General features: G+C 44.6%; 1 protein-coding gene and 1 non-coding gene across 4 annotated transcripts in view; one reads left to right on the top strand and one right to left on the bottom strand.

Annotated features, from left to right (window-relative positions):
* SPNS2 (SPNS lysolipid transporter 2, sphingosine-1-phosphate) overlaps positions 1-27,246 on the top strand; it is a 182,544-nt gene that overhangs the window by 37,756 nt on the left and 117,542 nt on the right. For all 3 annotated transcript variants that reach the window (XM_073315320.1, XM_073315321.1, XM_073315322.1), the window contains exon 2: positions 11,987-12,052. In XM_073315320.1, the coding sequence (XP_073171421.1) occupies positions 11,987-12,052 (66 nt within the window). The remainder of the gene's footprint in view (positions 1-11,986; positions 12,053-27,246) is intronic.
* Positions 5,765-5,836, bottom strand: TRNAW-CCA (transfer RNA tryptophan (anticodon CCA)). Its single transcript has one exon. It is a non-coding gene; the product is annotated as a tRNA-Trp (tRNA).

Here is a 27,246-nt window from a genome sequence, read left to right as displayed (position 1 = left end):
CAAGGCCATTTTGTATGGAGGTTTGTGTATGTGTGTGTATATGTGTGTGAGAGATTTAGAGGAAACGCTTATTTGCTTGTAGCCTCTGCATTTGATTTTGTCTTGTTAATTTATTTGATTAAAAGCTTGCGATGTGATTTCAAAAGCAAAAGTGAACACCTCATCAATGCAATAGTAGGAGCTAGCTAGCGGTTTTACCACCATGGTAGTAGATTTAGCAGCAGCAAAGCATATTTGTGTGAACATCTGTGGCGATAATGGAATCATAGAAATGTAGGGCTGGAAGGGACCACAGGAAGTCCAGCTCTCCCAATGTTGAGTCAGGATTAAGTATACTTACCATCCCTGACAGGTGTCTGTCTAATCTGTTCTTGAAAACCTCCAATGACAGGGAAGCCACCTCTTGAGGTAACTGGTTCCAGTACTTAACTATCCTTCTAGTTAGAAAGATTTCCTAATATCTGACATACACCTTCCTTGCTGCAAACTAAGTCAGTTACTACTTTGTGGTCATGGAGAACAATTGATCACTGTTTTCTTTATAACAGCCCTTAACATAGTGGAACACTGTTATCAGGTCCCCCCTCAGCTTTCTCTTCTCTAGATTAAGCGTACTCAGTTTTTGCAACCTTTCCTCATAGGTTGTGTTTAGAAGACCTAGAGCAGTTGTTTCCAGTCATTTCCTTACCAACACATTACCTCCTATCCAGAAATATGTCAAGGGCAGGGTGGTTGTGACCCCTGGCACTGGGATACTGTCCCCCAGCTTGAGGACCCCTGTTCTACAGGAGGAAGACGTGATTTGCAGCCAGGGCTGTCCCAGTGTCCTAAGCAAAGATGATTTTTGGTCCCAGTCCAAATTAAATAAAACCCCAAACTATAGACCCCTATTTCTGTTCTTTTTCCCCCTCCAGTGAATCAGCCTGTTTGGTGCTCGGGTACCTCTGTGACCATCCCAGAAAGCCAGGACAGTCTTTCTAAACCAGGACCTCAAACCAGAACTCAATCAGATTACCAGTGGGACAGATAAGAGTTTCCCTTCCCTCTTCCTCTTCCTGAGTGACTATTTCCTTGTTGGGTATGTGAGACAATGACTGTCTCAGTGACATTCTCTCACAGTGAGCTGTGACCTAGGAGTAAATCTGTCTCTGCTGAATCTCTTTATATGCATCTCCTTTATAATGATTAGGATTGCTGGAAAACATTTTTAGGCCACGCACTCCCTGTTTGTCCAGAAACTACCTTGGCAGTATTTTGCATACAGTGCAAATGAAAACAACAATCAGAGGGGAGAAGTGTAGGGGAAATGACATACTCTGGTTTTACCCCCTGAGGGCTCCCTTCCTCCCACACACAAGGGGTGATTGAATAGCTCAGGGGAGTGGCAATGTGTTCTAGAATCTCTCATGCCTTGATCACTGGTTCATATCCAGACCAGGTTGGCAATGTCCAAAAGTTGCAATCCATTGGATGTCTGTTTGCTGGTATACCTGTGTCATCTTTCCAATAGGATCATGCTGGGGAAAGTGCTTTGGTGCCATGACTAGGGCTATTAACCATCATACCTTCTGTCTGTCTGCTCATTGTCAGACATGTATATGCCATTCCGCTGTCTGCTTAATTCAGGATTGTGGGGGATTGAGTACAGCTGTGGGCATGAGTCCTAGCTTGGCAGGTCTAGCTATATACTTTAGTGTAGTGAGTTGTATCCTTGGACTGTGATGTCCTTTTAAGGCCCTTGGTATTTTTCAGTGATACACATTTTAACAAATTAATACTTTTAAAATTAATAGCGACTAAAGTTTGCTAATAGGATCTTAACACACAGGTAGCATTTAAAATGTGTGTGATGTGGTCTTCGGTCCATGGCTTGTCAGTCTGAAATCTCCTTTTGTGACGTCCACCCTATGTTTGGGCTAGCCTCTTTACCCCTCTGTCAAATGTCCTTCCTGCTTTAGGAATTTCTGTACTGGATCAGACCTATCTAGTCCAGCAACTGGTCTCTGACAGTGGCCAGCACAACCTGTTTCAGAGTTTGAAATCCAGCAGTAGGCAGTTATGCTGAACCAACAAGAGGTAATACCATTTTAGATTTGGTGTTGGTGAATAGTAAGGACCTCACAGAAGAACTGGTTGTAGACAACACCCTTGGTTCGAGTGATCATGAGCTAATTCACTTTAAACTAAATGGAAGGATGAACAAAAATAGACCTGCAACTAGGATCCTTAATTTCAAAAGAGCTAACTTTAAAAAATTAAGGGAATTAGTTGGGGAAGTGGACTGGACTGAAGAACTCAAGGATCTGAATGTGGAGGAGGCTTGGAATTACTTTAAGTCAAAGTTGCAGAAATTCTATCTGCAGCCTGCATCCCAAGCAAGGGAGAAAAATTCATAGAGAAGGGTTGCAGACCAGGCTGGATGAGCAAGCATCTCAGACAGGTTATTAAGAGAAAGCAAAAAGCTACAAGGAATGAAAGATGGGAGGGATCAGCAAGGAAAGCTACCTCTTGGATGTCAGAAAGCGTAGGGATAAAGTGAGAACTGCCAAAAGCCAAGCAGAGTTGGACCTTGCAAAGGGAATTAAAACCAACAATAAAAGGTGCTATAGCCATATACGTAAGAAAACCAGGAAAGAAGTGGGACCACTAAACACTGAGGATAGAGTGAAGGTTAAAGATTATCTAGGCATGGATACTTTGCCTCAGTTTTTCATGAGGCTAATGAAAAGCTTAGGGGTAGTGGCAGAGTGGCAATGAGGATACAGAGGTAAAAATTACCATATCTGAGGTGGAAGCCAGACTCAAACAGCTTAATGGGACGAAATTGGGGGTCCCAGATAATCTCCATCCAAGAACATTAAAGGAGCAGGCCCATGAAATTGCAAGCCCAATAGCAAGGTTTTTTAATGAATCTGTAAACTCGGGTGTCATACCCTATGACTGGAGAATTGTTCCTAAGATAGTTCCTATTTTTAAGAAAGGGGAAATAAGTGGTCTGGGAAACTACAGGCCTGTTAGTTTAACCTCAGTGTTATGCAAGGTCTTGGAATAAATTTTGAAAGAGAAAGTAGTTACGGACATAGAGGTGAACGGTAATTGGGATAAAACACAACATAGTTTTACAAAAGGTAGATCGTGTCAGACCAACCCGATCTCCTTCTTTGAGAAGATAACTGATTTTTTAGACAAAAAAAATGCAGTAGATCTCATCTACATGGATTCCAATAAGGCATTTGATACATTCCACATGGGAAATTATTAGTTAAATTGGAGAAGATGGGAATTAATATGAGAATTAAAAGATGGAGAATGAACTGGTTAAAGGGGATACTACAATGGGTCATACTGAAGGGGGAACTGTCAGGCTGGAGGGAGATTACTAGTAGAGTTCCTCATGGATTGGTCTTGAGACCAATCTTATTTAACATTTTTATTACTGACCTTGGCACAAAAAGTGAATGTGCGCTAATAAAATTTGCGAATGACGCAAAGTTAGGAGGTATTGTCCATATGGAGAGGGACCGGAATATCATACAAGAAGATTTAGATGACCTTGAAAACTGGAATAATAGAAATGGGAATAATGAAAAGTGAAATGTAATGGTGAAAAGTGCAAGGTCATTCATTTTACAACAAGAATTTTTGCTGTAAACTGGGCACTTACCAGTTGGAAATGACAAAGGAGGAGAAAGACCTGGGTGTATTGGTTGATCACAGGATGACTATGATCTGTCAATGTGATGCACCCATGCTAAAAGGCTAATGCAGTCCTAGGATGCATAAGGCGAGGTATTTCCGTTAGAGACAGGGAAGTGTTACTACCAATATACAAGGCACTGGTGAGACCTCATCTGGAACACTGTGTGCAATTCTGGCCTCCCATAGAATCATAGAATATCAGGGTTGGAAGGGACCCCTGAAGGTCATCTAGTCCAACCCCCTGCTCGAAGCAGGACCAATTCCCAGTTAAATCATCCTAGCCAGGGCTTTGTCAAGCCTGACCTTAAAAACCTCTAAGGAAGGAGATTCTACCACCTCCCTAGGTAACGCATTCCAGTGTTTCACCACCCTCTTAGTGAAAAAGTTTTTCCTAATATCCAATCTAAACCTCCCCCACTGCAACTTGAGACCATTACTCCTCGTTCTGTCATCTGCTACCATTGAGAACAGTCTAGAGCCATCCTCTTTGGAACCCCCTTTCAGGTAGTTGAAAGCAGCTATCAAATCCCCCCTCATTCTTCTCTTCTGCAGGCTAAACAATCCCAGCTCCCTCAGCCTCTCCTCATAACTCATGTGTTCCAGTCCCCTAATCATTTTTGTTGCCCTTCGCTGGACTCTCTCCAATTTATCCACATCCTTCTTGAAGTGTGGGGCCCAAAACTGGACACAGTACTCCAGATGAGGCCTCACCAATGTCGAATAGAGGGGAACGATCACGTCCCTCGATCTGCTCGCTATGCCCCTACTTCTACATCCCAAAATGCCATTGGCCTTCTTGGCAACAAGGGCACACTGCTGACTCATATCCAGCTTCTCGTCCACTGTCACCCCGGTCCTTTTCCGCAGAACTGCTGCCTAGCCATTCGGTCCCTAGTCTGTAGCGGTGCATTGGATTCTTCCATCCTAAGTGCAGGACCCTGCACTTATCCTTATTGAACCTCATCAGATTCCTTTTGGCCCAATCCTCCAATTTGTCTAGGTCCTTCTGTATCCTATCCCTCCCCTCCAGCGTATCTACCACTCCTCCCAGTTTAGTATCATCCGCAAATTTGCTGAGAGTGCAATCCACACCATCCTCCAGATCATTTATGAAGATATTGAACAAAACCGGCCCCAGGACCGACCCTTGGGGCACTCCACTTGATACTGGCTGCCAACTAGACATGGAGCCATTGATCACTACCCGTTGAGCCCGACAATCTAGCCAGCTTTCTACCCACCTTATAGTGCATTCATCCAGCCCATACTTCCTTAACTTGCTGACAAGAAAGATGTTTAAGAAAGATTAATTCAAACTGGAACAGGTGCAGAGAAGGGCTGCTAGGATGATCATGAGTAATGGAAAACCTAATTTACGAGAGGAGACTCAAAAGAGCTTGGCTTGTTTAGCCTAACCAAAAGAAGGCTGAGGGGAGATATGATTGCTCTCTATAAATACAACAGAGGGATAAATACCAGGGAGGGAGAGGAGTTATTTAAGTTAAGCCAATGTGGACACAAGAACAAATGGATGTAAACTGGCCCCCAACAAGTTTAGGTGAAGGTTTCTAACCATGAGAGAAGTAAAGTTCTGAAACCGCCTCCCAAGTGGAGGCAAAAAACCTAACTGGCTTCAAGATTGAGCTTGGTATATTTATGGAGGGGGGATGGGATGATTGGACTGCCTACAATGGCATGTGGCCCATTGGCAACTACCAGTAGCAAAAATCCCCAACAGCCGGAGACGGGACCCTAGATGGGGAGGGATCTGAGTTACTACAGAGAATTTTTTCTGCCTGGAGGATCTTGCCCACATGCTCAGGGTCTAACTGATCGTCTCACTTGCAGGTTTAAACTAGTGTAAATGGTGAATTCATAGAATCATAGGGTTGGAAGGGACCTCAGGAGGTCATCTAGTCCAACCCCCTGCTCAAAGCAGGACCAATCCCCAATTTTTGCCCCAGATCCCTAAATGGCCCCATCAAGGATTGAACTCACAACCCTGGGTTTAGCAGGCCAATGCTCAAACCACTGAGCTATATCTCCCCCAAAAAGCAGCCAGTTCTGACCCCGATGTGATTTGAACACACACCCTTCTGATCTGGAGTCAGACGCGCTACCGTTGCACCACGAGGTCAATATTCTCTGTAACTTGAAGTCTTTAGAGTTTAAACCATGATTTGAGGACTTTGGTAACTCAGCCTGATGTTAGGGATCAATTTCAGGAGTTAGTGGGTGAGGTTTTTTGGTCTCCAATGGGCAGGTCAGACTAGCTTATCACCGTCGGTGCCGACTCCCTGGATGCTCCAGTCCTGGAGCACCCATGGAAAAAAATTAGTGGGTGCTTAGCATCCACCGGCAGCCAGCTCCCCCCCCAGTGCCTCCCACCTGCCGGTGACCCCACTGATCAACTCCTCTCGTTCCCTTCCAGTGCCGCCTGTCCGCTGCAATCAGCTGTTCCGCGGCATGCAGGAGGTGCTGTGGGGGGCAGGGGAAGGTGCAGATACAGAGCACGCTCAGGGGAGGGAGCAGAACTGGAAGGGAAGAGGCGGGGTGGGGGCAGAGCCTGGAGCTGAGTGGGGCTTGAGCACCCCAGGGCAAAGGAAAAAGCCGGCACCCGTGATGATCATGATAGTCCCTTCTGACCTTAAAGTCTATGAGTCTATGTGCCCACCAGAACTGTTTCCACCTAAGTCCTTCCTTAAAGTCAGAGATGGGCTCAAGCTGCAAAAACTGGACATGAAATCTGAGTGTCACAGAGCTAGGGTCTTTCAGATTAGAGTTTGAGGTTAAACTATTGTAAAGAGAGAGGCAGCCATCTGCCAAATTGGAATCTGGATCTTGAGTCAGGTGTCAGACACCCTCAGATTTCGGAGGCATATGGTGTCAGCCCCAATTCTCCGTTCATTTGCTTTACCATGTATTCTTCCACACTGCTCACTATGTATGAAATGCTCATTCCAGTTCTCCCTTTCCTCCTCCAGATCCCTCTTTCAAGGTTCCGATGTCCACTTCTAAACTTTTTGTTAGGAGCTCAGATATCACAGTGATAATACTCTAGATAAATATAACAGAACTAATTATAATAGTCAGAATAAACAATTCTAGTCATTTCCTCCTCTGGGCTTTATACCGCATCCTGTCTTCTCTATGTCTGCCTGTGTTTTGTCTTCTGCAGCGCCAAGCACACTGTGAACACTTAACTGTGTCTGATTCAGGGGATAAGCTGTTTGAGGCAGGGAGGTGCCATGTTTCCTGTGTATTTGTTCAGGCCTGAGTACAGTGATGGTGCTTGACAAATAACACACCATAATTATAATAATAATAATGTATATGTGTGTCGTAAACACATCCCCTACAGTAATAGTTTATGGCAAGAGGCCATTTCTCACGAAGGGTGTTGCCTACCTGTTAGCTTGTCACTGTTGTTCCCAGCTCCTCCTGAGACACAGAGATGAACTTTCTAATTAGAAAAGCCTTTGTCTGCCACATTTGGCTGCATCCCTTTCCTCAGCTGCATCAGGTGTTGTGCTCCAGTGGGAGACGTCTATGCACAGCTCAACGAACAACATGATTGTTTCCTGTGGCCCTGGTGCGGGCTCCAGATTATCTCCACCTTCCCACTGTCCAGAAGCACAGATCTGAGAGCAGTGTAGGAAAGAGACAAAGGCACTGTTGTTGCTTCTGTTTTTACCTGCTTTAAAAAAAAACCTCTCCTCTCTCAATTGTGCCCCTGAATCTTATTAGAGATCTGGGTGAGTCACTGATACGTGGTATGCAGACAGAAATAAGCAGAGCTGAGCAAAATAAGGAAAGGCAGGAGTGTTTCCCCAGCATAATAGGAACACAGTGAGGAGCAATGCTCTCTCTTCCACTAGAGAAAAACTCATTCTGTGCATGTGTTACATCTTCGGCTCCCTGCTGCCTCCAATTTACTATTCCAATTCCTATATCAAAACACCTGTGCTCCAAAGGGAATACAAAAAGGGCTTAAAGTGCAATAGGAAATTCATGCCAATTAATCATGCAGATCTCCATAAACCACATGAGACTGTTTCCCCCACCCCACCCAGGAGGAGTATGGCTCTGTTGTCATATTTCACTGACGAGTGGAGAGCCCTCCCCAACCCCACAGCCCCCCTAAAATGCACCCTGTAGAGCAAGCAAATCCCCTTGCTTGAGAATCAAAAGAGATGTAGACCAACCCTAGATTTGGTCTTTGGATTCAAGTGTAACAATGACTGGAACTTCAATATCCATTCAGACCACAGCCTGATGGAGTTGCTGGTCAGCACACAGCTTTATCAGAAGAAGAGCTTGAGGGATTACAAATGGAGAGCAAAGCAAAATAAAATATGTTCTCTTTCTCCCTCCTTTGGCTCTACCATTGCCAGAATCTTTTAAAGGGTTAATGTCACTTTCTGATTAAACCAGTACTATGTAACCAGTGAATCCTGCCTATCTGTTTTCCTGGGATGGAGAGGCATTATTCTTTGCTTCCTGGCCTCAACTGTTCTGTGTTACAGTTTCCGTCCGTCCTCCTCAGAGGTGGCTGCATTTTAGATGTAATAACTGTGTATAGTCTATAGTTTCATCCCTTCCAGCTTGTAAAGCACTTCGGGATCCCTCAGGAAGAAAAGCACTTTATAAAGGTAAACCCATGATCTTTATATAGACCATTTCTTTATAATGACTAGAAAGACATCTGCCTCTTTACTAGGCAGGCACCATTATAATCCCTTCCGCCCCCGTTCAGACTTCTGATGTCAATCTAAACCGCTTTTCTATACTCCGCTTTTCTTTCTGTGGCTCTGTTTTCTCGAACACCATGTTCTCCCCAGTAATGTCTGATATTTTTTATGCGTCTCTCGGGAATTTTAGAAAATCATGGAGGTACATTACCCTAAGTGTCCTCTTCTAAGACAGCCTGTGATATAAAAGCCCTTATGAAGTGACCAGCATATTTTTAGCTTGTGCTTGCCTTATGTGCTTAGGAATTCTCAGCTCAGAGGTATAGATCCTGCCTGATGATGACCCACATGGCTTTACCATGAGAGACCACTCTTCTGAATGCAGGCTTCTAACTGCACTTGGGAGAAGAAATCAGGTGGTGCCCATTAGAAACCAGCACCAGCTGCTCTGAAAATCTTTCCATCAACTTCAGACCAAACTTGAGAGCTTTGTGGTTAGCAGTGCAATCATACTGTCACTGGCTTGGCATTGCACAGCCTGGGCTCTTTAATCTCTCTGAGATTTATAGATAATGCTAATAGGCAGTCTGTCTCAGGGGATTAATGTAAGCATTAAAATTCCGGTTCATCGGGATTTCAGTGGGAGTCGAACTCAGGGCGGAACTTGGCCCTCCGTTGGCAAAACAGAGAGAGATCACAACACAGTGGGTCTGGTGAGCAGCTGGGCTTCCACCAGGGTAATGGTCTTTCTACCAGGGAGCAATTGCCCTTGGATCAGCAGATAAGCACACATCTCTTTCCCTACCTGACATGGCTGCCCTTATACCCAGCCTTGCACTGAATGTGTTTCTGGAGTTATGTCCATTGCCTCCATCAGACCATAGGGAGTTTAGAACTTTTGGTGACCTTGCCTTGTTTTGCATCTCCAGCTGGAGTAGCTGTGTGAAACTAGGCTGCGGAGAGTAAGGGCTAAGTATGGGCAGGAGTAGGTTCAGTTTCTGCCATGGCAGCTGAGCAAGATTGAGTGGTGATGGTAAACTCTGGCGTAGATAGTAGCAGTGGTGTTCCTTACCTAATAGGGAATATGGGATAATAATTTACCTGCTTTTTGGGGATGTTGATGGGATTCATTTTTGTAAAGATGAAACTGTCGTCATACCCTCTTTGAATGCATCTTACTTGTCTATTCCCAGATGAGCCCCCGCGTCCTTTATAGCCACAATTTGGCCAGCACCAGGGATTGAACTGAAAGCAGGAATCACGACAGCTTGAGTTAGAGAGCCAGGCCCTTAAGCTGTAATAGACTTGTATTCTCTTGGCTCAGGCATCAAAGGGAGTATAGAACACACTCTGACCCCAGTGGGTTACACTATGTAGATGCAAAATTATTTTCATCCCTCAGATTCTGCCTAGATGACTATACTCCGGTTATTAATGAAGCAAAAAAGGAAGCAAGCAGCAAAGGATGGTGGAAGGGTAGGAATGGGTTAAGCCTAGGGAAGGTGAATGAAGAATTGTGACAGTGGAGATTTATCTGTGATCCAATAACAAACCAGAAGTTCTGGAGGGACTGGTAGAATTGTATACATCCTGAAATTGTAAAACACAGCAATGCTTTCAAAGCAATGTGAGGTCATGGTAGAAGAATAGAAATGAAGGGAGATGATACCTCAGGTCAGAGATATAAAGATCTATGTCATTCAGAGAATTAAGGAAAGGAACTTGTGGGGAATATGAGACTAAATTATTGTTGGTGGACAGAGATTGGAGTCATTCTAAAAGCAACCTGAATGCGTCTGGAGTAAATGGTGCATTATTAGGTTACCCAGTTGGGACACAAAATGGGTTTCTTTTCTCCTTCTCTTTGTTCTTTATTACATTTTTTTAATCCATGAATTTTCCTGCTACCATCCCAGATATATGGGAGTAATGGAAATACTTGTCTCTGTTTTATCTGTCTTTGTTCTTGTTGTTTGACATGACTCCTGACTGTTCTGAAAGTTAAGATGTTTTATGGCCAATGAGATCCAGTTAACTTTGAGAGTTGCTTCTAATGACCCTTAGGGACGAGCAGAATCCTTCTGGTTAAAACCTAGGGCCAGCTTTTGAGCTGGATCTGAACTTGTTTAGGTGTTGAATACAGTTGGGAAAACTTTCCAGTTTCTTGAAGAGAGGGTTTCCGTGCATTTCCTAGTTTTGGTAGAAGCCACAAGCAGCAGTTCCACAAGTTAGGCAATTTATGTGCTGTTTGCTATCTGGCCAAAACAAGGACGTGCTAGAAATTGAGAAAGCAAGTGAGTGTGCATGTTCCAGGCCGGAGAAGTTGGAGTAACTTTGCTTCAACTTTGGACAAGCATGGAAGCCTTTGGATCCTTATCTGACCCAAATGGAACCTCTGAACCTTTGGAGACATTTGCCCATCATAAGTAACTGTAAAAGACTATGCTGCAACAACTCAGCACACCTTGACTTATGGCTTGCAAAGCCTGGCTGGACTCAATGAGTCTACTACAACATCATTCACATGGCTAAATTTGTGAGGCCTTCATACCCCTGTGCTGGGTGCAGTATGAGAATCTAGATGTATAAAGTAGATACTTCCTACAAAATATACATGTAACACTCCAGTGTGTTTAGACTGTGTGCGTGTGTGGGTGCGTGTTGATGTATTTTGTTCAATTATTTTAAAATAATGTCTAGTCACTTTTTCCCCTTTTACTAAACCATTGATTTCATTTCTTTCCCCCCAAAATATCAGAAACAAGAGTTCACCAAAGCTGGATAAATGGTGAAACCAAGGCTCAGAGAGGGGATTTGCCCAAGTCTGACTGCCTCCCAACAGAGTGTCACTTGAAACTAGTCCCAGGTTTGCTTGAAAAGTTTGCGAACCATGGTGAAATATTTGAAGAACTTGATCTGAGTTTTGAGAGCCAGTGTGGTCCAGTAGATAGGACACTAGGCTGGTGATCAGGAAACATGGATTTTAATGCTGGCTCTACCTCTCACCTGTTACATAACCTTAAGCAAGTCACTTTATTTCCATGCCTCTGTTTCCTCTCCCACCCTTTGTCTGTCTTGCCTGGTCGAGTGTGAGCTCTTTTGGGTAGAGAGACCCCCTCTCCCTATGTGTCTGCACAGCACCTAGGTGTTGATGCTACTGCAGCATAAATAATAAATAAGGAACAGGGCAAGGCAAGCTTCTCATACATTTGGGTTTCATTGTGAACATTTTGCACTCTATTAACCTGCTGACACTTGTTGGTAATTTACTGGCCCCAGTTACCCCCAAAGTTACAAACATGCACAAGAAAGAAGAAGTCAATTAGGGTGACCAGATAGCAAGTGTGAAAAATTGGGACGGGAATTGGAGGGTAATAGGAGCCTATATAAGAAAAAGCCCCAAATATTGGGACTGTCCCTATAAAATCGGGACATCTGGTCACCCTAAAGTCAATGCACAGGTTCTGAACGTTGTTGTGTGTTGTGAGTTGCTGCAGGCTTTGCAGGCCCTCCTGTTGCTGCCCAAAACCACATATCCCTGCAGCACATTTCACAGGAATAAGGCACTGAGTTTCTTCTCTCCATTTTCTCTACAGGTGTATTACTAGACATCCAGCAGCACTTTGGAGTTAAAGACAGTGGGGCTGGCTTGCTACAGACAGGTAAGAGTGTGCATGTTTCCCGGCTATTAGGTTTATTTTCTCTTTCTTATGGGGTGTTTTCTAAGGCTTCTTGAGCGAAGGTCGTGCTGCCCTTGCATGAATGTATTTGCTTTGTTAAATCATAATTGGCGTTCAGACTGCTCCTAGCTCTGAGTGGCTGTGCTGGGCTTATGTCTAGCAGTGGCTTCATTTGCAGCGCCCAAATTTTCACTGGCATTGGACAGGGCCGGCGAAGTCTGCTGCAGCTTCAGCTTACCAGTTCATACAGCAGGGATGGCGCAGCGCAACAGGGAGAGCGAGTGAATGGCTGGTCAGGCAGCTTGTGGGAATTGAATCAAGGGAAAGAAGTACCAAGCCACAGTAAGAGAGACAGCCACATGGACTGGTATTAGGGAGGGTACAGTATAGGTCAGCCGTGGGGCCCTTTTACTCAAACTTCTGCTGAAAGAGAGTGGGCAGATGGTATTAATCACTTATGGCATTGTGTACAGAACATGCTGATCATGTGGTCTCATGGTCATGTGTAGCACAAGCTAGCATGATGATATGAAACCATTCATTTTATTGACCATAAATATGGCACTGAGAACTACAGAAAGGGTTAATAGCCATTGCACCCACTTAGCTCAGCATCCTGTTGGGTTAGTTGATGAAAACAGACACATTTGACTTTCAGCCACTAACATCAAGCACTTTTGTCTTTGTGTTGAAGTGAGAAGGCTTGTTAAAATCCAAGTGCACTTCCTTTTTGTGTTGCAAATAACTACAGATGGATCTGGTCAACTACAGGATAAACCTGTATGTTGTGATCCCTGGGTGTGGTGTGGTCTTGATTGACACCTTGGCCAAGTGGCTGAATTCAGTGACTTTGAGGGGCAGCGCTAGGTGGACGGTCATAACAAAGTGTTTGATTTTGTTGGGGAGGAGTTGACACAGTCACTGAGCAAATGCGATATTAGGGGGAAAGAGCTGGTTTGGGACAGTGGCAGAATTGTTTGCTGGAGTCATGAAAAGATGGTGCGACTGCTGTTGCACTTGGGTTTTTCTGTTTCATAGCCCTGTTCAGGAGTGTACATCTAGATTAGGAATACAGTGTCTCCCCCAGAAAGGATTGGATGGAATCCTAAGCCTTCTCTTAGATTGTAAGCTCTGTGGGGCAGGGACTGTTTTATTGTCCTGAGTTTGTACAGCTCCTACCCCGATGGGGTCCTGGTCTGTGCCTGGGACTCCTGGATACTATTGCTATACAAATAATAAATCATCATAACCTACAATAGGACTTTTCTAAAACTTTTCCACCTCTGGTTTAGCTCCAATGGGAATGGGTGGAAATGCCAGTCTAGTAGCAAATTGCAGAGAGGTCTGCAGGCTAGCACTAAATGGCTCCATTTAGAGAGGGATCCTTGCAACACACTAAGAGTTAGTGGTGCTTGGCACTGGGTGGGAATGGCCCAAAGTTTGCATTCTAAGAATGAGTTGCTCTAGCATCATGGGTACAAGAGCAAATTATCTGCCATCCCTAGCTTGTTAATACTCCATCAGCTGCTCGCCTCTTGGAACAGCAGAGTTCAGCTAAACCGATGTGCGTGATACATGTCAGGAACAGAAGGCCTGAACTTTATAAATGTTGCTAATTAGAAGTGGTATCAATCAGTTATGCCCAAAGCGGAACTGCGTATCTGTTAGGCCCTCCTCTACAGCAGTTATTTTTATTTATTTATTCTGCTCTGAGGAAGAGATCCTCAACTCACCATGAGACACTGAGCACCTCCAATAAAACATTCTGGCAGAAAATTGCACCCTCCAAAGCAAATATTTAATCTTCACTCCTCTCACTGGATGAGAAGCTTTTACAGATTATTTACGAGTAGCAAGTGTAGAAAGAGCTGGGCTCCTAGAAGGCATCTCATATATTAATTGTGAGTAGTAGTAGTAGGATTGATTTCTGTAGGAAAACAGGCAGGCTATCAGAAAACATACCATTTAGATGTGTCAGCCTTTTCCTCATTGTGAGATTGCTGGTGGGAATGCAGCAGTCTTTGTCAGCAACCAAATGTTGCTTGGCAAAGAAATATCTTCTAGTTCTTGGCTGCTCTGAAAGTTGTTCCCATCCAATGAATGATCAGTGGTCCTACCTGTGACAAATTGGTGGTTGCGGTCTGGTTCTCGATGTCTATGCACCTCTGTAGCACCTTCACTCCAAGGATTTATAAACACAGTGAGGGCCTGATCCTGCCATTCTGACTTAGGTTGAATAATGACTTTCCCTCTGAGTATTTGCACTGGGTTAATAGGACTGCTCACAGAGTAAGTGTGAGTAAGAGTAAGTGGCTGTTCACGTAAGGGTGGACCCTCAAGTGTTAAGATAATTTTTACTGCCTGCATCTTACAAATGGGGAAAATTGAAGCATAGAGTTAGTGATTTGACCAAAGCTGCACAGGAAGCCTGCAGCAAAGGCAGGAGTAGAGCTTGCATCTCTTAGTCCTCTTCCTTAAACTCATTACTTCATCCATCCTCTTCCAAAGAGTAAAAAGGCTTTAGAGTCAGAAATAGCCTCTGATCCCCTCAGAGGTGGTCCCTCCAGTCATTGCTGGGGGTGATGTGGGGAGAAAGGCTGCTCATCCTGTTCGTGCCCTATGGATAAAGGGAGGATTTCAGTTTTCAGGGTTATTAATCCTGCCTTTTAATGAGCAACAAATTAATTTAAAACCTCCTTAATGTGGAGGAATAAAAATAATATGACGTGCTTTGTTAGTTCTTATCACTCATCAAATAATCAAGCTAATTTCTCATAAAAAAACCAAAACCCTCTTAGCTGATCAGACAAAATGCCATAGAAAGTTCTTTTGGGCCCGATGGTATTGCAAACCCAAACAGAGGAGGAAAAAAAGAAATCCCCCAAAGGCAAGCCATATGCTCCTGAATTCATACACTCATCCACACACGCATGAACTGTCTCTCAAATCACTGTCTAAACACATCAGAATTGACTTGCACTCATTCTCAGTCTCTAGGCCCAAATGTTTCTGGATAACACAGGTGCCTGGTATCCTGGCAGGGAAGAGAGGAAACCTGAGTTGTTTTATTTTGTGCACTAATTAGGACTTCAGATCTGTAACGTAAGCTGCTCTGAGGAGCACAGTAACGCCTCGTGTGGTGAAATCCCCTGAATTCCAGTGCCTCCGCCATCAAAATGTAGTAATCTCTGTTAACAAGGATTCTGCGACAGCGAAGGGCGTGCTGACAGATGGATCACAATTGCTGCTTGCTCAGTATTTTTGGGTGATAGGCATGTAACCATGTTGACCCCAGAACTTCAGTGATCTCTCGATGATGCTTACATTGAGAGTTGAGCCTTTTTCTTTTTCAAGTGCTACATGCATTTGCTGCTATGCAAATAATATTAATTTGTGCTGAGTTATCCCTGAGGCTTGTGCATGAGTGTTGCGCCGTGTGGGTTTTTTATCTTGAGGTTCCTTTCATTTCCCACCCTTAGCCTTTGCTGTGCGGAGAGTGGATAAGGCTGGCTGATATTTAGATGTGTTAGAGAATTCTCTTGGCTAGTTGAGTGAGGGCAGCTGTGATCAGTCAGGATGATTGTTATAAGCTGTGCCATGCAAAAGGTGATTCCGTAGTGCAGAGTTGTGAGGGAGGTGGGTCTAGAACAGTGCTGGGGGCAGAGAGAAGCTCCTGGAGTTGAACACTTTATAAACCTCATAAACTGGGGGGGAGAGGGGAATTAGGTTTATAAAACTATTCAAATTGTCTGTTTCTTTTGGTTTAAAAAAAACCCCTGAATCATGTTTTAAAAACTCAGATTTCTAGGGGTAAGTCTACACTGCAGGTAGACACCTGTGACTGGCCCGTGCCAACTGATACAGGCTCACGGGACTTGGGCTAAGGGGCTGTTTAATTGCCGTGTAGACTTCTGGGCTTGGGCTGGACCCCGTCCTGTAGGACCCTGCGCGGTGGGAGGGTCCCAGAGTTGGGGCTGCATCCTAAGCCTGGAAGTCTACATTGCATTTAAACATCCCTAGCCTAAGGCGCTGGCTTCGCTACGGCGCTTACAGCGGCACAGCTGTAGTGCAGATGTTCTACACGGACGGGAGAGAGCTCTCCCGACCACTTAATTACTCCAGTCCCCGCCGGCAGCAAGTGAGCTTCTTGCGCCGACATAGCTCTGTCCTGCTTAGGTCATTGTAATTTACATCTCTCAGGTGGTAGCTTATTCGCACCTCTGAGCGAGGTAACTTACACTGACGCAAGCGGTCGTGTGTATGTAGCCTCAGCCTCAGAAGTCCGAGTCAGCTGGCCAGGGCCAGCGGCAGGTTTTATACCGCAGTGTAGACATATCTGACAATTAAATCTGTGCTCTGGCTTGGGGATGAAGGTACCCGATACCCGCACGCCAACCTGTATGAATGGGTGCCCTGTACACTATATTGTACTGCTGATAAAAAAATTTTCCTATCCTTCCTTCAGTATCACCCTTGTTTTTTCACATTGCCTACTTTCCTTTTCTCCCAACAGTGGTTTTATTTTCTCTTTGCCCTTTTCCCCTGTCTCTCTTTAAGTGGAACACAGAGCTGATGATGATAGTACCTGTCTCTTACACACTGCTTCCTCTGCAGAGCTCAAACTGCTTTACAAAAAAGGGCTAATGATGTTTGCTCATTTTAAAGATGGTGAAGGAGGGACGGAGGGAGGGAATTGTCCATGGTAACACAGTTGGCTGGGGCAGAGCCAGGAACAGCTCCCAGCCAGGGCCAACTTTTGAACCTATAACATTTGAAAGGATTCAAAATTTGACCCTGTGAGATTCCTTAATGAGCACCATTCTCTTCCAACACTAAACAGTCCAAGCTCTGAGCATGACAGAGGCAAGCCACGTAAAGCTACCTGGCAGATGGGCGCAGTGTATGCTGGTATTGCAGTCAGTTTCAGACTACCAGCTGGCAAAGGACTGTGGGGATGATTTGAAAAGCAATAACAATGGCTATCTTCAGGAAGGCTTTGGTAATATCAGAAGAGGAAGTCCTGCTATCCCGAAGCCAGACGGATGGGGTCAGGAACAAGAGGAGGAAGGGAAGGGAGTAGTCTGAAAGGACTCTCAAGAGGAAACCATGCTTTGCTGTCCGGTGTAGAGAGAAAATAGAGTACCACCCCTGAATCCCGTTCAGTAGATAGCTTTCCAGGGAGTCTTTGTGATGTCAGGCTTGACCTGAGCTCACATTCCCCCAGGGGTCGTTTCCTAGTAGACTCTCCATGTAGAAGTATCGGGAGGCGGGGGTAGCCGTGTTAGTCTGTATCCACAAAAACAACAAGGGGTCCGGTGGCACCTTAAAGACTAATAGATTTATTTGAGCATAAGCTTTTGTGGGTAAAAACCCCGCTTCTTCAGATGCACGGAGTGAAAATTACAGATGCAGACATAAATATACTGACACATGAAGAGAAGGGAGTTACCTCACAAGTCGAGAACCAGTGTTGACAGGGCCAATTTGATCAGGGTGAATGTAGTCCACTCTCAATAATAGATGAGGGGGTGTCAATTCCAGGAGAGGCAAAGCTGCTTTTGTAATGAGCCAGCCACTTCCAGTCCCTATTCAAGCCCAAATTAATGGTGTTAATATTGTTAATCTATCCAACCACACACTTAGCCTGGCGGAAGAGTCCGTCCTATCTCGGGGGCTCTCTTTCTGCCCCGTCACCCCCACGAACATGATACAGTTCTGCAGTAATCTGGAAGCCTACTTTCATCGTCTCCGACTTAAGGAATATTTTCAACACTCCACTGAACAGAGCACTGACCCACAGGAACCCTCCTACCAACACGACAAGAAAAAGAATTCTGCGTGGGCTCCTCCTGATGGTCGAAATGACAGACTGGACTTCTACATAGACTGCTTTCCGCAGACGTGCACAGGCTGAAATTGTGAACAAACAGCATCACTTGCCCCATGACCTCAACTGTACAGAACGCAATGCCATCCACAGCCTCAGAAACAACTCTCACATGGGGGGGAGGGGTAGCTCAGTGGTTTGAGCATTGGCCTGCTAAACCCAGGGTTGTGAGTTCAATCCTTGAGGGGGCCATTTGGGATCTGGGGCAAAAATTGGGGATTGGTCCTGCTTTGAGCAGGGGGTTGGACTAGATGACCTCCTGACGTCCCTTCCAACCCTGGTATTCTATGATTCTAAGATTATAATTAAAGTGGCTGACAAAGGAGGTGCTGTAGTCAAAATGAACAGGTTGGATTATGAACAGGAGGCTGTCAGGCAACTCTCCAACACCACATTCTACAGGTCACTGTCCTCTGACCCCACTGAGGAGTACCAAAAGAAACTACACCATCTGCTCAAGAAACTCCCTGCTACAGCACGGTAACAAATCTACACGGACAGACCCCCAGAGCCCTGACCGGGGTATTCTATCTGCTATCCAAGATCCATAGACCTGGAAACCCTGGACACCCCATCATCTGAGGCATTGTCACTCTTACAGCAGGATTATCTGGCTATTTGGACTCTCTCCTCAGACCCTACGCTACCAGCACTCCTAGCTATCTTCGAGACACCACCAACTTTTTGAGGAAACTACAATGCATTGGTGGTCTTCCTGAAAACACAATCCTGGCCACCATGGATGTAGAAGCTCTTTATACCCATATTCCACATGAGGATGGACTACAAGCTGTCAAGAACAGTATCCTTGATGAGGCCATGGCACACCTGGTGGCTGAGCTTTGTGACTTTGTCCTCACCCACAACCATTTCAGATTTGGAGACAACTTATACCTTCAAGTCAGCGGCACTGCTATGGGTACCCATGTGGCCCTACAGTATGCCAACATTTTTATGACTGACTTAGAACAATGCTTCCTCAGCTCTCGTTCCCTAATACCCCTACTCTGCTTGCACTACATTGGTGACCTTTTCATCATCTGGACCCATAGAAAAGAAGCCCTTGAGGAATTCCACCATGATTTCAACAATTTCCATCCCACCATCAACCTCAGCCTGGACCAGTCCACACAAGAGATCCACTTCCTGGACACTACAGTGCTAATAAGTGATGGTCACATAAACACCACCCTATACCGGAAGCCTACTGACTGCTATACTTACCTACATGCCTCCAGCTTTCATCCAGACCACACCACATGATTCATTGTCTACAGCCAAGGTCTACGATATAACCACATTTGTTCAAACCCCTCAGACAGAGACAAACACCTACAAGATCTCTATCAAGCCTTCTTACAACTACAATACCCACCTGCTGAAGTGAAGAAACAGATTGACAGAGCCAGAAGAGTACCCAGAAGTTACCTACTACAGGACAGACCCAACAAAGAAAATAACAGAACGCCACTAGCCATCACCTTCAGCCCCCAACTAAAATCTCTCCAACGCATCATCAAGGATCTGCAACCTATCCTGAAGTACGACCCATCACTCTCACAGATCTTGGGAGACAGGCCAGTCCTTGCTTACAGACAGCCACCCAACCTGAAGCAAATACCAGCAACCACACAACAGAACCCACTAACCCAGGAACCTATCCTTGCAACAAAGCCCGTTGCCAACTGTGCCCACATATCTATTCAGGGGACACCATCATAGGGCCTAATCACATCAGCCACACTATCAGAGGCTCGTTCACCTGCACATCTACCAATGTGATATATGCCATCATGTGCCAGCAAAGCCCCTCTGCCATGTACATTGACCAAACTGGACAGTCTCTACGTAAAAGAATAAATGGACACAAATCAGACGTCAAGAATTATAACATTCAAAAACCAGTCAGAGGACACTTCAATCTCTCTGGTCACTCGATTACAGACCTAAAAGTCGCAGGTTTCAGAGTAACAGCCGTGTTAGTCTGTATTCGCAAAAAGAAAAGGAGTACTTGTGGCACCTTAGAGACTAACCAATTTATTTGAGCATGAGCTTTCGTGAGCTACAGCTCACTTCATCGGATGCATACTGTGGAAACTGCAGCAGACTTTATATACACACAGAGATCATGAAACAATACCTCCTCCCACCCCACTGTCCTGCTGGTAATAGCTTATCTAAAGTGATCATCAAGTTGGGCCATTTCCAGCACAAATCCAGGTTTTCTCACCTTCCACCCCCCCACACACAAACTCACTCTCCTGCTGGTAATAGCCCATCCAAAGTGACAACTCTCTACACAATGTGCATGATAATCAAGGTGGGCCATTTCCAGCACAAATCCAGGTTTTCTCACCCCCATACACACACAAACTCACTCTCCTGCTGGTAATAACTCATCCAAAGTGACCACTCTCCCTACAGTGTGCATGGTAATCAAGGTGGGCCATGTCCAGCACAAATCCAGGCTTTCTCACCCCCCCTCTTTTTTCCCGGGACACACACACACACACACTCACTCTCCTGCTAGCAATAGCTCATCCAAACTGACCGCTCTCCAAGTTTAAATCCAAGTTTAACCAGAACGTCGGGGGGGGGGGGTAGGAAAAAACAAGGGGAAATAGGCTACCTTGCATAATGACTTAGCCACTCCCAGTCTCTATTTAAGCCTAAATTAATAGTATCCAATTTGCAAATGAATTCCAATTCAGCAGTTTCTCGCTGGAGTCTGGATTTGAAGTTTTTTTGTTTTAAGATAGCGATCTTCATGTCTGTGATTGCGTGACCAGAGAGATTGAAGTGTTCTCTGACTGGTTTATGAATGTTATAATTCTTGACATCTGATTTGTGTCCATTTATTCTTTTACGTAGAGACTGTCCAGTTTGACCAATGTACATGGCAGAGGGGCATTGCTGGCACATGATGGCATATATCACATTGGTGGATGTGCAGGTGAACGAGCCTCTGATAGTGTGGCTGATGTTATTAGGCCCTATGATGGTGTCCCCTGAATAGATATGTGGGCACAGTTGGCAACGGGCTTTGTTGCAAGGATAAGTTCCTGGGTTAGTGGTTCTGTTGTGTGGTATGTGGTTGTTGGTGAGTATTTACTTCAGGTTGCGGGGCTGTCTGTAGGCAAGGACTGGCCTGTCTCCCAAGATTTGTGAGAGTGTTGGGTCATCCTTTAGGATAGGTTGTAGATCCTTAATAATGCGTTGGAGGGGTTTTAGTTGGGGGCTGAAGGTGACGGCTAGTGGCGTTCTGTTATTTTCTTTGTTGGGCCTGTCCTGTAGTAGGTGACTTCTGGGAACTCTTCTGGCTCTATCAATCTGTTTCTTCACTTCCGCAGGTGGGTATTGTAGTTGTAAGAAAGCTTGACGGAGATCTTGTAGGTGTTTGTCTCTGTCTGAGGGGTTGGAGCAAATGCGGTTGTATCGCAGAGCTTGGCTGTAGATGATGGATCGTGTGGTGTGGTCAGGGTGAAAGCTGGAGGCGTGTAGGTAGGAATAGCGGTCAGTAGGTTTCCGGTATAGGGTGGTGTTTATGTGACCATTGTTTATTAGCACTGTAGTGTCCAGGAAGTGGATCTCTTGTGTAGACTGGACCAGGTTGAGGTTGATGGTGGGATGGAAGTTGTTGAAATCATGGTGGAATTCCTCAAGGGCTTCTTTTCCATGGGTCCAGATGATGAAGATGTCATCAATATAGCGCAAGTAGAGTAGGGGCTTTAGGGGACAAGAGCTGAGGAAGCGTTGTTCGCAATATTACAACAACAAAACTTCAAAAACAGACTCCAATGAGAGACTGCTGAATTGGAATTAATTTGCAAACTGGACACCATTACATTAGGCTTGAATAAAGACTGGGAGTCGATGTGTCATTACACAAAGTGAAACTATTTCCCCATTTTTATTTTTCCCCCTTACTGTTCCTCACATGTTCTTGTCAACTGCTGGAAATGGCCCACCTTGATTATCGCTACAAAAGGTTTTGTTTTTTTTTTTTCCTGCTGATAATAGCTCACCTTACCTGATCACTCTGGTTACAGTATGTATGGTAACACCCATTGTTTCATGTTCTTTGTGTATATAAAATCTCCCCACTGTATTTTCCACGGCATGCATCCGATGAAGTGAGCTGTAGCTCACAAAAGCTTATGCTCAAATAAATTGGTTAGTCTCTAAGGTGCCACAAGTCCTCCTTTTCTTTTTTCGAAAACTTGTCTCTCTCACCGACAGAAGTTGGTCCAATAAAAGATACTACCTCACTCACCTGTGTCTCTCTAATATCCTGGGACGGACACAGCTACAACTACACTTCAGAATTCTTCTCTAGGCAGTTCTTTACAGCTCAGGGTTGGGGCAGATTGGGGAGGTCTGATGCATAAGCGGATTATCACCAGCATGTTTTTCACAAATTCTTGTGGTCCTTTTTATTTTTGAAGACATGAATCTGACCAGTATTTCTGTACTACATGCTTGCAAAAATAAATAGCTCAGTTAAAAATCCCCTTTTTAAATAAAAAACATGTTTACATTTTGTTTAGAATCTTAAAAAATGTTCCAATTTTACAAAATAAAATTGTAATGCTTTGGACATTTGCTCAAAAAATAGGACAATATTTAGTAAAAACAGGCTAATTTTGGCTTGTTTATGTTTCCAAATACCCCCCCCCCAAGTTAAAATCAGCCTGATTCTAAAACATACACAGTGTAAATTTGTTCATACTTGCAGAAGTTTTTACAAAACCCTAAATGTCTGCGTTGCAAAATGACAGCAATACAGGGAACTCTTTCCTTTCTGAGATATTCATGCACAATATTTATAATACACTGTGCTCCAGATGTCTGGCAATTGCTTGCATTCTAGTTATTGAGAAAGAGACATTTGCTCTTGCATAAAGCGACTAAACAACAAAAATATTTCATTTCCCACTATAAAAGACTTAGATGAAATCCCAGAGTTTGGTGGAGGTATTTGAGGAGAGACGGGCAGGGTATTTTAAGGTGAATGTAAAAACCATTAGGGCTTCTGGTGGAATGGTAACTTCTCTAATTTCTGTGATGTGGGTCTCTCTCCTTAAATAATGTAGTCAATAAATCAAGTGAATATAGCACTGGTGAGAGGTGCTGGATTCACAGCCCTGGGGAAAGAGGTCTTAGATTTACTCACAGAAGCAGTACAGCATGGGCAATGGCAGTGCAAGCTTCTTCTCATAATATGCAGCCCGTGTGCCTGGCCCTGCGCTAGAGTGAGATCAACACTATGGCCATGTCTACACTAGCGAACTTCCAGCGACACAGCTATATCGATGCAGCTGTGTAGCCTCTCTAAGGGCTTGTCTACACTTACATTTTATATAGTGCTGTAACTTGCTGGCTCAGGGGTCTGAAAAATCACCCCCCTGAGCGCAGCAAGTCTGAGTGCTTTAATAAAGCGCTAGTGTAGACAGGCTCCCAGCCCTGTGAGCTAATCCCCTCGTGGAGATGGATTACCAGGACCACACTCGCACTTCAAACCGCTGCCGCAGGAGTGTTCCCAGTGTAGACATACCCTAAGCTGACAGAGAGAGTTCTCCTGTCGACATAAAACCACTAAACGAGCGGTGGCAGCTCGTTTTTTCACACATCCTTGAGCAACATAAATTGTGCCGACATAAGGGGTAGTGTAGACATGTGCTAAGGATGCATCTTCTCTAGGGAAAAAAGGTAAGTTCTTATCTTGTGTTACATACCACTCATTAGCAACACAGGGTAAAGCCCTAGTATAGACAAGGCAGTTGGTAGTTTTCGCACATTAGCAAGTCAAGGTTAAGACTATACAGGAGCCTAGTGTTCACCTCAACTTGCTAACTCGTGTGAAAACTACAAAATGCCTTGTCTTCATTAGGATTTACCTTGTATTAACTGACACATGGTAACTAACACAAGGTAAGAACACACCTTTTCTCCTAGTGAAGACAAGGCTTATGAGTGAGAAGGCTATTCACTTTGCAGCCCATCCAAGCAAAGAGCTCTCTGGCCAGCCCTCCAATTATAATGGTGGTTTTGGTAGTATTAGACATTGGTCCACTAGAGACTAGATTAGGACTCTAAATAATTTTCCTGTAACTCACTGAGCTGCCTTCAGGCTCCAGTTCAGGAAAGCACTTAAACATGTATTTGTGTTCGACTGACTTTGGTGGGATTTAAGTACATACACCTCTACCCCAATATAATGCGACCGGATATAATGCAGTAAAGCAGTGCTCTGGGGGGTGGGGCTGCGTGCTCCGGCGAGTCAGCATGTCTGGCACTGACAAGCTGCTCTGAGCGGCATGTTAAGGGTGCCAGGCCAGGGCCGGGTTGGATAAGGGGCAGAGGGTCGCGGGGGAGCAGTCAGGGGACAGGGAGCAGGGGAGGGTTGGATGATTAGGAGGTACTGGGGGCGGGGCGGTGAGGGGACGGGGAATGGGGGCATTGGATAGGGTGTGGGAGTCCTGGGGGTCCTGTCAGGGGGTGGGGGTGTGGATAGGGGTCGGGGCGTTAGGGGACAGAGAGCAGGGGGTTGGGTAGGGGGTGAGGTCCTGGGGGTGATTTGGGATGGGGGGGGGTCTGTGGAGGGGGTGGACAGGGGACAAGGAGCAGGGGGGCTTAGATAGAGGGTGGGGTCTTGGGAGGGGTGGTTGGGGGTGGGGGGTCTCTGGAGGGGGTAGTCAGGGGACAAGGAGCCGGGGCGGGGGTTGGATGGGTCGGGGGTTCTGAGGGGTCAGTCAGGGGGTGGGAAGTGACTATTAATAACGGAAATGCTCGAGGCCAAAGCAAATTTGATATAACACGGTTTTGCCTATAAGATTTTTTGGCTCCCGAGGACCGCATTATATCGGGGTAGAGGTGTACTTTAAATTAAGCATGTGCTTAAGTACATTCCTGAATCAAGACTTCAGATTGCAATTACTTCTTAGTTAACATCAGGGCTAAATTTGAACTGGTGATTGGTACAATGACTATTTGGCATGGGTGCAGATCTGAAAAATAAAAAAACAAATTTGTTTCAGGTCAGCCTTAAATGAAAGTGTTTCAAAGTTTCTGGTGAAGAGAAATGTCAAGAAAACTTTCATTTCAGGTTTACTTGAAACGTAACATTTCAATTTCAAAGTTTTTAAAAAAAATTGAAGTGTTGGTGAGGTTTTTTTACATAAAGTTGAGTGAAATTCTGAAATGAAATGTTTTTCTTGAATGAAAAATTGGAGCATTTCATTTTGGTAATGCTAAAAAAAGCCATTTTGATATATCCAAATTTTTTTCCTTCATCCAGGACTTTATATGAATTAATACTGAGAAGAATACAGTTGTTGTTTGTAATGCATTTCATTTACATACTGTGCGTCACTCGAGGGAATCCCAAAGCAGTTTTTTAGGTTATCTTTTCTCTCTCTCTCTCTCTCTCTCTCTCTCTCACACCCACCCACCCACCCACCCACCCACCAAAAGAGCAACAGGGTTTTTTCTGTCCTAATTTTTTTTGCAATAATTCTCTCATTTTCTCAAAGCACAAACCTGCACTTTTGCAGCGCTCTCTGCAGTGTAACATACTGTGATGTGAAAAAACTAAGCAACTATATTCATTTAGGCTCAGATCTTGTGACAGGCAGTCAGGTTTGATCAGTGATTTCCAGTCAAATCCAGTGTGGTGTAGGTGAAGGTGCTGGTGATAGAGGTGGGTGTTTGATCCAATAGGTGTCATTTTCCTCTGATTCAGTATGGATTGAGCAACCCAGCATATTGTCAGGAGTGCTGTGGTGCTGAAGGCGTTCTTTCTTTGAGACAGCTAGCAGCCACTGATAATACCATGGCATTTGTTTTGCAGTCACAGGGATGTCCTGACCATATTCCAAGTGAGTGACAGTTTTGCCTATCTAAAATTCCCCATTTGGTTCCAGTCTGATATGATGATCTTTGGCTTTGGCCTAAACTATTGTGTATTGTTGCTGTGTGCTGGTGATGTGTTCTACATCAGAAGTGGCTGCATTTCAGTATGAAGTTCTTTGTCTGAAAAAGGGACACTCCTTTGAATTGTAATGTATGTACAAAATCTACATGCATGTATGTACCTGTGTGCGCAAAGATATCTGGAGACTTTAAAAATGAATTCAGTGCTGTTTGCCAGAGCAGTGTGTTTAAAAGTGAATGACCCTCTTCTCAGCCTTAGCAGTGTTATTAACCTGCAGAACTGGTTTCCAACTTGAGCAATAACACTGAATTGCATAAAAGGTGCATTACTTGAGCTGTTCAGGAGGGTTTACCCCCACCTTTACTCACACTTGCCCCACCCCCTTCTCGCTTTCTGGAGCACGTAATCCGGAGTGCTTTATGCTTGCTACAAGAGGAGTCTGAACAACACTGCACTGATTTGGAGTATTGTATGTAAGTGAAGTGTGCATGTGTATGTGTGAGAGAGAGACCTATCCCTGAGTAACTGCCTGGGTGAGACCACAGGAAAATACGCTGCAGCTGATAGGGAGGAACCACTGTATTTTCAGTGTAATTAGAGAGCAGTCACTGTTCAACCCCAGAGGAAATGAGCTCTGTGTCTCCTACTTGCTTGCTTGCCTTCATTAGAGTTATCGTGGCTGGGTTTGTAATCACTCATGTGCAGTGATTGGACGCAGGAAATGAGCTACGAGGGTAAAAAGGGTTATTATAACGAACTAATACTCCACAGGACCGGTGGCTGTGCTGGTCGGCCAGTTGGTTTGTTAACTGCAGTTTAGAAAAGCTCACAAGCTACATGAGATGGTTCACACCCTGATAGAATCAGCAGTTCTGGGTTTTAACACCCAGCGTCTACATTTATGGTTAGAATCACAAGTAGTGGGCGTTGTCGTGGACAGGACACTGGGTTAGGACTCAGGAGGACCTGGGTTTTATTCTCAGCTTAGCCACTGGCCAGCTGGGTGACCTTAAATAAGTCTCTTATCCGCTCTGTGCCTCAGTTTCCCCATTTGTAAAACGGGGATAACGATATTGACCTCCTTTGTAAAGTGCTTTGAGATCTGTGGATGAAAAGTGCTATAATAAGACTTAGGTGGTATTATTATAATATGTTATGTCTAATGTCCCCCTCCTTTATAGTATCATCATTAGTACTCTGACTGCATCTGGCTGCGAAATGTTCTTTGTTCTTTTGAAAATTTTCAATGAAAAAGTTTTTGTTTTGGCTGAAAAATTTCTTTTAAATTTTTCAGGTTTTCAAGGGACCAAAAACATTTTTGTTACCGTGAACTGAAAAACTTCAGATGGAAACTGA

Source organism: Lepidochelys kempii, chromosome 17 (assembly GCF_965140265.1).
Source record: "Lepidochelys kempii isolate rLepKem1 chromosome 17, rLepKem1.hap2, whole genome shotgun sequence".
Classification (NCBI taxonomy): domain Eukaryota; kingdom Metazoa; phylum Chordata; order Testudines; family Cheloniidae; genus Lepidochelys; species Lepidochelys kempii.
This window is presented reverse-complemented; position numbering and strand designations above follow the sequence as displayed.